Source organism: Amblyomma mixtum, chromosome 3 (assembly GCF_055824585.1).
Source record: "Amblyomma mixtum isolate Tamu chromosome 3, ASM5582458v1, whole genome shotgun sequence".
Classification (NCBI taxonomy): Eukaryota; Metazoa; Arthropoda; class Arachnida; order Ixodida; family Ixodidae; genus Amblyomma; species Amblyomma mixtum.
The window spans coordinates 52129563-52141857 of record NC_143014.1 but is presented as its reverse complement, the minus strand read 5'-3'; the positions used below and the strand labels follow the sequence as shown (position 1 = coordinate 52141857).

At 44.5% G+C, this 12295-nt stretch overlaps 1 protein-coding gene across 6 annotated transcripts in view; it reads left to right on the top strand.

Annotated features, from left to right (window-relative positions):
- Window positions 1–11175, top strand: part of LOC149350189 (mortality factor 4-like protein 1) — a 30736-nt gene extending 19561 nt beyond the window's left edge. For 3 of the 6 annotated variants that reach the window (XM_089579160.1, XM_089579159.1, XM_089579162.1), the window contains 2 exons: window positions 5830–5914; window positions 10785–11175. In XM_089579160.1, coding sequence (XP_089435286.1) covers window positions 5830–5914; window positions 10785–10866 — 167 coding nt within the window. In that variant the 3' untranslated portion in view covers window positions 10867–11175. Of the gene's footprint in view, window positions 1–1994; window positions 2545–5829; window positions 5919–10784 lie in introns of those variants that run through there. The other 3 variants (XM_089579163.1, XM_089579161.1, XM_089579164.1) reach the window with 3 other exon arrangements.
- The last annotated feature ends 1120 nt before the right edge of the window (window positions 11176–12295 follow it).

Below are 12295 nucleotides of genomic sequence, written 5' to 3'. Positions count from 1 at the left end.
GCCCTTCATCTCTTAATATTTTTAAATTTGAAAAGAGGTTGTTATGACAGTAGACTCTCATTAACTTCAAGTTACAAACAGCCAGTTTAATCTAACTGGTGCTTGGGTCTCGTCAACATCGGGTGTACTAAAAAGGCTCCCATTAATCCAGGCTATGCATAATTCATAGAAATTTTCAATCACCTTTGAGTTTGAATTATCGAGAGTTGACTGCTGGAAATGCATCTCTTTAGATCATGTGCAACTCTAATTAGAAGGGGAGGGGAGGGGGGGGGGGGATGCTTTAGTCTTGTATCAAATGAGATGTCATATAACATAGAAGTGAAGCAGACATTTCTGCTTGTAGTGCTGTACACAATTTCACTGACTCCTCTGCGCATGTTAGAGGCACCACACCATTCTTACCCATGCTACTAGAGTGGGGACATGAATAGAGGAAAAAAAAAAGGACTACTGTGTTTGCCCTGCAACCCAAGTGGTAGCTGTCTGCTGCACACCAAGCCACCCTTTCTGTTCTTTTTCTTTACGCTGCATTTGTTCATCACAGTTGCTTTACAGAAAAGCTGTGTTGTTAAGTGCAGCGCCTGTAATTCAAGCACCTTTTGCTAATCTGAATCCCAGGCATGAAATTTAGCTTTCCAAGTTGGACTAGCAAGTCGGCCTACTCCTTGCAGCCTAGTTGATCCAGCCTGCCCCGTTGCCTGTCTCACCTGACTAGCTAGTGTTCTCGTGAGCCTGATAACTGATTCTTCACTCAGCGTACAAGCTCAGCCTGACTCAATCAGGGTCATATGAATGCTGCAGCATGGAGGTCTAATGAGGCATTCGGTGTGTTGCCCTCCCACCAGTGGCATGTGGTTTTTCTTCTACTTTTTAATCAGTTATCTTTGAGCAATAAATTATGTACACTGTTAATCTTCTATTGACTGACACTACAAATTAAAAATTGAAACATTCCCCTATGCTCCTTGGTTTCGGTGGCTGTTGGCATCTGCTCTCATTGTTCGATAACGTTCCACATCACACGCGGTAATACAGGATGTGCTACATCCGCCGCTATGGACAAGGGTGTCGCTGGTGAACACTCTCAAGGTTAGGTTACAAGCGGCATAAATCCTGAAAGCAGAAGATTGGACAGCCATTGCCATAGGTCAGCTGGTAGAGCACTGGACATGAAATTTGGAGGTTGTGGGTTTTGATCGCACCGGCAGCATGGGGTTGTTTTTCTTCTGCTTTGTAATCAGTTATCCTCAAGCGATAAAATAATTACACTGTTAATCTCCCATTAACCAACACCTCAAATTTAAAAAAAAAAGGAACATTCCCCTATGCTCCTTGGTTTCAGTGGCTGTTGGCTTGCGCCTATTTTCCTTCCCTTGTCTACATATCACTCGTGAGACATGAGCGCATGGTGCGCACAATCTGCCTAAGGTGCTGTTCATGACTTCTGCAGTACGGTGAAACTGAGGGTTACATGCACCACGGCTTGTCAAGAATGTGCTTTGCAATCTTTACTGTGCATTGTCTGGGGCAGAGGTGCACTGCCCCACCTTCGGGAACACTGTAATTTCTACAAGGGGTCGAGCTACACAAACTTGCCGAGCGAGTAACAGCGACTTGTTTACTTAGGCGATGCCACAAGTGCCGATGCTGTGATTGCACTCGACTGTGATGAACTTGCTTGCTCACGGAGGGATTGTTATGTTCCACTGCCCATGCTTTGTCCTTTGGGAACACTGAAAAACCAGGTCGTCATGAACGTCTTCCTGCATGACCCCCATGCTCCATTCTCCTTCTCACATGCTGCTGCTCTTGGCTCACTTCTAGTTTCTGCAAGGTCTTGCCAAATGCGCTCTTGCTTAAAGGGACTCTGAAAGGGGCTCTAATAAGGTTGTGATATGCCTGGCATGCTTATTTATTTATTTATCATTTATTATGCATACTTTCAAGGTCCGAAGGCACTACGGAAAGGAGTGATGGGTTTGGTACATTAGTTGCAGAACAAAACAAACAAGAAAAAAACTGTAAGACACTTTCAACCGTGCTCTTGAAGTGAATGGCATCACAAATGGAGACTGTGGAGGCAGGAAGGCGGTTCTTGGCAAAAAGGAGGAATGGTACAAATCAGTACGGCAAGTAGGCATTTCAACTGTGTAAAGGACGCCGCTTCACAAATATCCTCCAGCAAGGATTTTTTCGATGTGCTTTGTCGAAGCTGAGCTGTCGTAATCAAAATTTGAATTTTGGGGCTAGAAGCAGGCCGGAAACAAGGCGGTAGACGACGATGGCATAGGCTCCAGGAATAGCAGGAGAGGGGAGTTCTAAGTAGAGTTCGCAGAGAGCAATAATTTACGGATCATGAATACGTTCCGCAAACGAGAGAACAGGAAGTGGATATTGAAGAGGCCCGATGGTGAGACTAAAAATGGAATAGACTTCATACTGTGCACTCACCCTGGCATCATAGAGGATGTGGAGGTCCTCGGAAAGGTGCGTTGTAGCGACCACAGAATGGTAAGGTCTCGAATTAGCCTAGATTTGAAGAGGGAACGGAGGAAACTAGTGAAGCGGTTGACTGTTAATGAGTTAGTGTTAAGAGGGATAGTAGTAGAATTCAGGACTTCGCTGCAGAACAGATTTTCTGCTTTAACTGAGGAAGACGATCTTAAATGTTCAAACAATGTACCATAATCTTGCAGCTGTCATTACGGAGTGCGCAGTAAAAGTAGGCGGTAATATGGTTGGACAGGCTACCGGCAAGCTATCTCGGGAGACGAAAGAACTGATTAAGAAACGCCAAAGCACGAGGGCGTCTAACCCTTCAGACAGAATAGGACTAGCTGAGCTATCAAAGTTAATAAGTGCAAGGTAGCCGATATAAGGAAGTTTAATATGGAGAGAATTGAGCATGCTCTGAAGAACTGAGGTAGCCTAAGAGCGGTGAAGAGGAAACTAGGCATAGGCAAAAACCAGATGTATGCGTTAAGAGACAAAGAGGGCAATGTCATTAGCAGTATGGATAGATAGTTACTGCAGCCGAAGAGTTCCACACTAATCTATACAGTAGACTATGTAATCAGAATTTGGTGAGAGAGACAGTAGCGCACTGCAGTGGGACATCCCACCAGTAATGAAAGAGGAAGTAAAGACAGCCTTAAGAGCAGTGCAGAGGGGGAAAGTAACTGGTGAGGATAGGCTAAAAACAGATCTCTTGAAGGACGGAGGGGAGATTGTGCTTGAGAAACTAGCCATTCTGTATACACAATGCCTTATGATCTCGCGCATACCAGAAGCTTGGAAGAACGCTAACATTATCTTAATTCATAAGAAAGGACACGTCAAGGACATGAAAAATTGCAGACCGATCAGCTTACTGTCCATTGCCTAAAAGGTATTTACTTAGGTAATCGCTAATAAAATCAGGACAACCTTAGACTTCAAATAATCAAGCAGGCTTTTGCAAAGAATACTCGACAATAGACCATGCTCACATTATCAGTCAGGTTAGAGAGAAATGCGCAGAATATAATCAGACCCTATATATGGCCTTCATTGATTGCGAAAAAGCATTTGACTCAGTGGAAACCTCAGCTGTCATGCAGGCATTGTGTAATCAGGATGTAACCGGGACTGTAAGTGTAAACCCATTTTTTCGGAAAACTAAGTTTCTTGGGCATGGAAAGGATCGGATGGAAATAGATTATTGAGGCGTATCACATTAGAAAAGCAGGTGGTCAGTGTGTTAGCACCGCTTCCTTGTCTCTTCTTGATAATGAACTGGCGTTTTTGGACCATTGCGATTGATTGCCACGGGACAATAGTAGCGCTGTACTTGGTTTCCGCAGTAAAATTCAGTTGGAAGTGCAGCATATGTCCTGTCGTACCTGTTTCTATTTTGTCCTCGTTTTTTCATGCTGCTACGTTTTCAAGATAGAACACCCCTATGTGAAAATACTGGAAGATATCTAACGATTGCATAGCTACCATAGTTCTCTATAAAGTCAGCAGTAAAATTCCAATAAGGAAGGGTGTCCGGCACGGAGACGTGATCTCGCCAATGCTATTCACCACCTGTTTACAGAAGGTGCTCCAAGGCCTCGATTGGGAGCAGTTGGGGATAAGAGTTAATGGAGAATACCTAAGTAAGTTACGGTTTGGTGATGACATTGCTTTGGTAAGTCATTCAGGGGATGAACTGCTAAGCATTATCAATGAGTTAGACAGGCAGAGCAGAACGGTGGGACTAAAAATCGTGCAGATAACCAAAGTAATGTAAAACAGTATCGCAAGGGAACAGTTGTTCACAATTGGTAGCAAGCTGCTGGAAGTGGTAAGGGAATATGTGTACTTAGGGCAGGTAGTGGCTGCTGATCCGGATCATGAGAGGGAAATAAGTTGAAGAATAAGAATGGAGTGGAGCGCATATGGGAGGTTCTCTCAGATCACGAATGGCAGTTTGCCAATATCCCCCAAGAGAAAAATATACAACAGCTGTATCTTACTGGTACTCGCCTATGGGGCAGAAAAGGGGAGGCTAACAAAGAGGGATCAACCTCAGTTAAAGGCAACGAAGCGAGCTATGGAAAGAAAAATGAGAGGTATAACGTTAAGAGACCGGGAGTGGCCAGAGCATGTGAGAGAACAAATGCGGGTTGATGACATCCTAGTCGAAATCAAGAGAAAGAAACTGGCTCGGGCAAGGCATGTATTGCGAATTCAAGATAACCGCTGGTCCTTAAGAGTAACTGAGTGGATTCCACGAGAAGGCAAGTGTAGCAGGGGGCGACAGAAAGTTAGGTAGGCGGTGTCCACAGCTGGCAAAGGACAGGGTTAATTGAAGAGACTTGGGAGAGGCCTTTGACCTGCAGTAGGCGTAGTCAGGCTGGTGATGAAAATTTGAATTTCAGCATCTTCGCGCCTTTCCCTCTCTTCTCGACATTGTTTGTTTGCTGGAAAGTCGGTGCTCTTGCGCCGCTTACTGGCTGCGGCCTTCGTAGCTGCCCGACGTCTGAAAGAATCTAACCAGTAGCCGTCTGTGAACTGGTATAAGCAGAAGCATACAACGGAGGAGGGTGTGAGTATAAAAAGTCGTCGGAAAGGGCTTGCGAACTCTTAAGCAGGATTGTGGGTTCTCTGCTGCGTGTAGAAGTGTGTTATTTGGCTCTGCTGTTCATGACAACACAATGAAGTGATTGAGCCAGTTGATGTGCTCTCCTCAGAAGGCGTTTCACAGTCCCTTTAATGGAACTTATCTAAAAAAAAAAGGGTTACTGAGTATCGTTAGATTGAATCCACCTCTGCAAAGCAGCATCTTTCAAACTGCTGTGTGGCTTCATCATATGTTTCCTGTGAGCAAAGCTTATACGTGTTGATGGCACTGAAACTGAAAGTGCTTGCAGTGTTAGAAGTGAAAAGGGGTCTCTGGTTAAAGGCATGCATATGAGTGATCAGGTCATTGGTGCAACACTTACAGTATTTTATTCTTTCTTGAATTGTAGAATGTGACAGTTTCACTTGTGGGAAAGGAGTGCATGCGAGGGTGTTCCATTTTCTCTAAAGTACTTAGGCGCAGTGCAAACAGAGCATGTAGGGCAAAGAAAAAAAAAGAAAAGCACTTGTCATTTTTGTTCATGGTGCCTTATGCACCTTCTACTGACATGCCCACATTGGCTGGACAGTAACTGCTGCAGAGCAATCTTCACATTGCATGAGTGTCCATGGCTGTGCTAGTAGTATCTGAGAGAAAAATTCTCTCATTCAAAAGAAAAATTCACTGCTGCCTTTCAGCAGTAGTTCAAGGTGACTATAACGATTTTTCTTTCTTTTCAGTCAGGTTTGGGGGCATGCTATCTTACACGCCGTTTGATGAAAAGTGCACCCAGCTTCTGCTGACTGAGACTCATGAGTTTCTCAAGTGAGTGAGTTGCTTTTCCCTTCACCAAAGGTCTGGAGTTATGAACATTACGTAAGAAAAGGCAGCTTAAATCAAGGCACCAAATAAGTATCTGTTGTGTGCTATGATGCAAAGTCTTTGTTAATTTAGTAGGTTTGTTTACTAGCACATTGTTTAGAAGCAGCTCCACTTTAGAAAGCGAAAATTTGAGATACAGCCTGCAGGAGCTCTACTGTTGACATCTAGTGTATTGCTGATTTATTTTTTTCTTTGTGCAGTCAGTGAAGACAATGACAGGCTTAGTGTTTGTCAGACAGGATGTTACTGCTGGCATGCTTGCTAACTGGCACTGGGACATTCCATGGTTAGGTGCACAGAATTCTACTATTCTGTGATAGTAAAGGCACTTATCTCATGCTATTTTTAAAATGCCAGTTAGGAGTGTGCGAATAGTACTTTTCATCACCAAATTGAATATTTACATGATTATTCGCTACTTGTATGAATATTCGTACAAAAACAACTACTAATTCAAAAACAGCAAAGTGTAAGTGGCAACGTTAAAGCTCGTTGCGCTAAAGCTCCTGCTGTCGAAAGGCTCAGCACTGATCTCCACTTGGGGGGCATGCAGCACAAAAACTTAACTGTCACGTCCCTACTGTTACGGTGTGGGTCGGCACAAGAAGACAGCGAAACCCGGTCTTTTGCCACTCGTTCTCTCAAACAAGCGCTCGCCCCCGCACTTTGTCCTCATGCCACTCCTGCGGTGGCACAGCCTCTTCCTCTTTTTCCGTTTACAATATGCACGGGAAAATTACCTTTTGATGCTGATGATGACAGCGAACAAATCAGCACCACATCTTGGTTCACAAGAGAGATGAGAGTTATAAGCCCTGGCCTACAAGATTGGGCACTAAGGCAGGACTTGCAGAACTGGCTGCACCTTGCCACGTCGCCTAATCTTGGAGGCCATATGTGTGAGCATTATGAATGCTGTTATACGAATGGATTGCAACACGATGCTGAAACCTCCTTTCCGTGCAGACCACTGATCTCCACCTTGGGAAGATCAGTGGCACAGATTGATCGTGGCAGCATGCTCCGAGGCGTTGGAGTGGGTCCTGTTTTCGAAACAGTTGTTGAAGAAAACTATGGCGTGCCATATACGAATTTCATGCCAATTATTTGAAAACTATTGGAAACAGGAGAATGTATTCGATTCGTTTCTAATAGTTTTGAGTATGTACTATTTGATTTGTGCAGTGAATCAGATGGGAAAATATTCAATTCGCTATATGAAAATTTCGAATGTTCGCATACCCCTTATGTCAATCTTTCAAGCCATGCATGTTCTGTTACGGAGTTCACTATGAAAACCTTTTTTTGTTTGTTTTTGATCGGTCATTTGTTTAAAACTCCTCAAGAGGCTTGCTTAGAAAACAGCTAAGAGTGTTTATCAAGGACTATAAAAGGAATGGAGTAAGGTTACTTTTTTATATATTACACTATTTTTATTACCAATTTTGTGGCGGAAATCAAAAATTTTTTAGATGTGTGATAATTTTGAAGAAAGCAGAATTCCTTTCTTCTGCCTTATCTTTAGTTATCTCATATCTAAAAGAATCCCTGAATTGGTGTCCTGTCAACAAAAGCCGAATAAAATTAGTATTAAAAAATTTGCATCAGTCCATGCTACGCCTACTACCCCGATGCATGAATGCATAGGTACAGGGCCGTGTTTTGTTGCCATGTATAGACACTGTACATTGTCAGTAAAAAAAAAAGAAAAAACCTTTATGCATAGGTTTCGTTGTGCTTGTCTTTGGTGCCGTCGCCCTGGACGGCAACCAAGAGGTCAAGGTCAACTTCAAGCATAACCTCAACCTTTTCCAGCAGTAAAACTTCCTCAGGCCGCCGCGGTGGCTCAGTGGCTATGGTGCTCGGCTACTGACCCGAAAGACGCGGGTTCGATCCCGGCCGCGGCGGCTAGAATTTCTTTGGAGGAGAAATTCTAGAGGCCCGTGTACTGTGCGATGTCAGTGCACGTTAAAGAACCCCAGGTGGTCGAAATTTCCGGAGCCCTCCACTACGGCGTCTCTCATAGCCTTAGTCGCTTTGGGACGTTAAACCACATAAACCATAACCACTTCCTCATCCACCGCCAAGTTTCCAAGGGCGTCGGGAAGATCTAGCTACACTCCGTGCTAGAGACGCCACTGTATAATATGTTCCTCACTTCTTCTTTCTTGCCAAGCTGCTTGTAAAGGCAATACCACTGTCGCTTTGCTGCATTTATGTCTTGGCTGCATTTCTTGTTTCTGAGCACTGCTTTTCTGCCGTGAAGGTGTTGTATCATGATGCCCTCGCTCTCGCTATCAAAGCAGCTGTCATATTATCCCCTGGCATGCATGGCGTTCCTGTCCAACTCATCCACCTTTGTTGTTTCGACAGGACACGCGTCTTTCAGCTCCTTTTTTTAAACTCCCTTCTATCTGTACATGCCAGTGACATTGGCTTATTTGGTGCCAGTTGAATGGCTTGTGCACTGTCCTCTTTCTTCATTCTGCCACACACTGCCACTTGGGTTTGTTTTTTTGCACGCAGCATTTTACATCGCGCGTTTTCCTCCGCCATGCCAGCAAAGTAAAAGCAGTGTATGGATGCATACAAAAACAGAAACGTGGAGTGAAAATTTGGGCTGTAAGCCAGCATTCGAATTTTTCTGCTGCTTTTTTTTATTATTATTATTTCTGTTTTTTTATTATTGTTATTATTCTATAAACCTTTGCAATAAGGGCTCCCTGGGCGCTGCCTTATTGTTTGCTGGATTGTCGTGTGCTCCTCGTGCTAGCGCGGTTGAAGTAGGAGCGAAACCAGTTTCCAACAGTCCAGTGAGGAAGCGTTTCGACAACTTCCTCACCCGATGTAAGGGTGTATTTGGCGCTGTGGGGTTTTAAATCTGCATGGAGGAATATATGTGTATATTCTCCGCTCGTCTACGCCTGACAGTCAGGCCATTACCCCACCCCGCTAGCGCCGCAGCGCATAAGCTGACCACGGCGGGCAGTGCCCTTGAGAACAGAGGAATACGACAATGTGCTGACACAAGTGGCATTTATTGCTCGAGAAACAATAAACATCAGCTACCAATAAAATGAGAGGATGGTCTTCGGAAGGGCTTGACTAGAGAGTCAAGGATGTCTTACTCGCCAGTTTAATTATGGGCAGATGTTCATACAGTCCAGGGCTAGGCGACACCGATGCCAGATGGAGGGAGCTCGCGAGACTCGTTCCCACAAAGCTGCATTCTGCCAACGAAGAGCGGTGTTGCGCTTGGGCATCCGCGTTCTTCCAGTTACTCAAGCCAATGACCCCAGTTCATCTTTCTCCCATGCCAGCATGGTGCTGGCACCATACGCGGCGCTCGCTATGTGGGCACAGGTGCCCTACATTGCTAGCTAGCATAGCTAAGCAAAGAAAAACAGGAGTATTGTGGGTGGGTTGTGGGGGTAAGCTCGGCTGCAAAGGACGGACGCCTGACAAGCCCCCACAGTGCTTACTGTGTCACCACTACTAACAAATTTGCAAAGCACTTACACTCGGCAACATGAACTTTTTTTACATACACAGACGAATTGAGAGAGCGTCAAGCACAGTGGAGTGGGGGAACAGGTTTGGTGCCAGTGGCTTAAGTAAAGTATTGCTAGTACTGAAGTGACTGAAGCAGAACACTGCAACACCATCTGATGTCCATTATAAAAAACACTTCAATATGGCGATGCAAAAGATGCATTGGAGGGTGCATAAACCATGATGAAATATAACAAACTATTTCAGATTAGATGTACAGCGCCTGCTAAATTGCGAATGGTCGCAGCAGCCTTGTGGAGATAGCCGTGTGGTTAGAGGCACTGAGTGGCTCCTAAGAGGTGTCTCTTTGAACCTCACTGAAACATATACCTTTCCACATCTTTTATTTTCTCAATTTTTCTCGTGGTATGGATGGATGGACGGACAAATATTTGCAGACAAAGAAGTGAAAATGTAGCCATTAAATACTTTCATGAATTAAAGTTAACATTCCCCTATGCTGTCCATGGCCACAGAGGTTGTTGGCTGCTTTCTAAACGTATAACAAGCCCTTCAACTGCCCTCTTCATGTTTGCTCAAGGGACTTTTATGAAAGCACTTGTTTTTTTTTTGTTTTTTTTTTGTTTGTGCTGGTTATGAGCAGCCATGTTGCTTAAAAGGAAACTGCATAGGTTTTAGAAATCAGCGAGCTTAAAAGGGCCGAATGTGTGGAACTTGCAGGTAAAGCATGCGAAGTCTTTTTGGGCTAGCACTTGGAATAGTGAAGTAATCGCCGATTAAAATCCGGACGCCCTTCAAACTTCTCCACAGTGCACAATGCCAAGTGGGGGCGCCATGATGACGTCATCGAAGGTATTGGTACATTTCCGAAACACAAACACCTGCTTGGAAGGAAAAAAAACAACGCCACGGAAGGTAAACCCTGCCGAGAGTTGTTTGGCAGCGTCTAACGAGTCGGGGCAGGGTGGGGCTGACGACAGCGGTAGTTTGAAATCATACCTTCCGTGGCATCACGCTGAATTTCCCTGCACTCCTCCGGTGCATTGAGGAAAAGCGCGAAATTCAATTGTCTATTACGTCACTATTTTGAATTATAGTGCAAAAACACTTGGCATGCTTCACCTACAGGCTATATAGATTTGAATCCATGAATATCGTGAAATTCTCAGAAACGTGCTGCAGTTGCCCTTTAAGGCTTCAGTCTGAGTACTATTGGAGACAGCATTGAATTTGTTGCCTTTTTGCTTTTCATTTTCGAGGCAAAGAGAAAAAAAGACTGACTGCATTCTTTTTCTTCTAGGTACATGGCTAAGAACTCTCAGCTGTTCAATCTCAGTGACTATGCCATCGCACCTCCAGACTACCAGCGAAAAGCCACTTGAAGACCAAGCTTCTGCTGCCATGCATCTTTAATTTCTTACCACATCACTGTCTTTCCTTCTTCATTCCTTCGCAACTGCAGCGAAGATATCAAATGTTTTATATGGCAGTTTTATTTATTTCACAAGAACAGTAATGCTGCTTGCATAAGTTATGCAAGCCAGAGTTCAGAGGTTGCAATGCCTGGTTCTGGAGTTTTTTTTTTTTTAAATCATGTTTTAAGGCAAATGGAATGGTTGCCGTTACATGGAACTGTATGTGTTCACTGTAAAAAAGATGTGGTAATGAACATTTCATGTTTTCACCCTTTTCGTGTGGGTGTTTTCTCAATTACATGCATTACATGCCACACCACTACAGCATTTCGGAGCATGGTGTGATCAGTAGTACTATCTTTAGTGAACGCATGACATTGGTTTATGATTTCGAGAACAAATTTTATGCACACTGCATTAAGTGAGGCAGGACCAAGAAAGGCTAAGGCAAAAATGAACAATAAGCCTTTGTTAATATATCTTGCATGCACCCATTGGGCAGAATAACATACACGAGTGGACTGTCAGCGGGCCTCGCTCGGGAAAAGAGCATGAACAGTGTCGGATAGCGTGATGCAGTGGCTTGGGCTTCTGGCGAGCATCGGATGCATGCTCACATTCCCTCAGTATGTGCAGTTAATGCGTGTTGGCTGGTTTTACGATGGCCAAAATAGCATTGGCATGGACCAAAATATTAGATACGGCAGTGCGCACAGCAGGCACGTATCCAAGGGTGAGCCACAAAGGGCCCCCCTCCCAAAATCAAGCTCAGTTCCTCCCCTCATTCAACTCTCTTAGGCTTCTCTGGCCCACAGCAATAATTTTAATTCACACTGGAGTAATGCAAGCAGATGCAGATATATTGTGCTGAAACAACGCCCAAAATGATATCCTTGTGATATCTTGTATTGGACGTCCCAGTTTAGGACATCCATAGCATGTCCCTAACAAGTGCGGTACCAGAGCATCGGGAGCTTTTTGGGGTATCCCTAGGGGAAGGTGTTTTCAGTGGGATTAATTATTAATTTCCAGATTAATGTGTGGTGCAGTGTTAAGTCTGACTGTTGGTTGTCCAGTTATCAAGCCCCTTCAGATGCCAGTCACCGTTTCTACTGAAAAGGAAATAAAATCCTCACAAATAGTTTTTGATGATGATGGATTTTTACAGCAGCGCAAGGGCATCTGTGGCCAAAGAGCACCATGGCACAAGGTGTTTTCTTGAAAAGGTGGAGTCAAAGACCCACTTCCCAAGCATTTCACCCAGATAAGATAAAGCACCAGGCAGGAGAAAGCTTGTGCCCATTGTATCACCGGTGGGTACCCGGTGGCACTGGGGATCGAACCCCGCACCTCCCGCATGCGAGGCGGATGCTCAGACCACAAGGCCACCACTGCG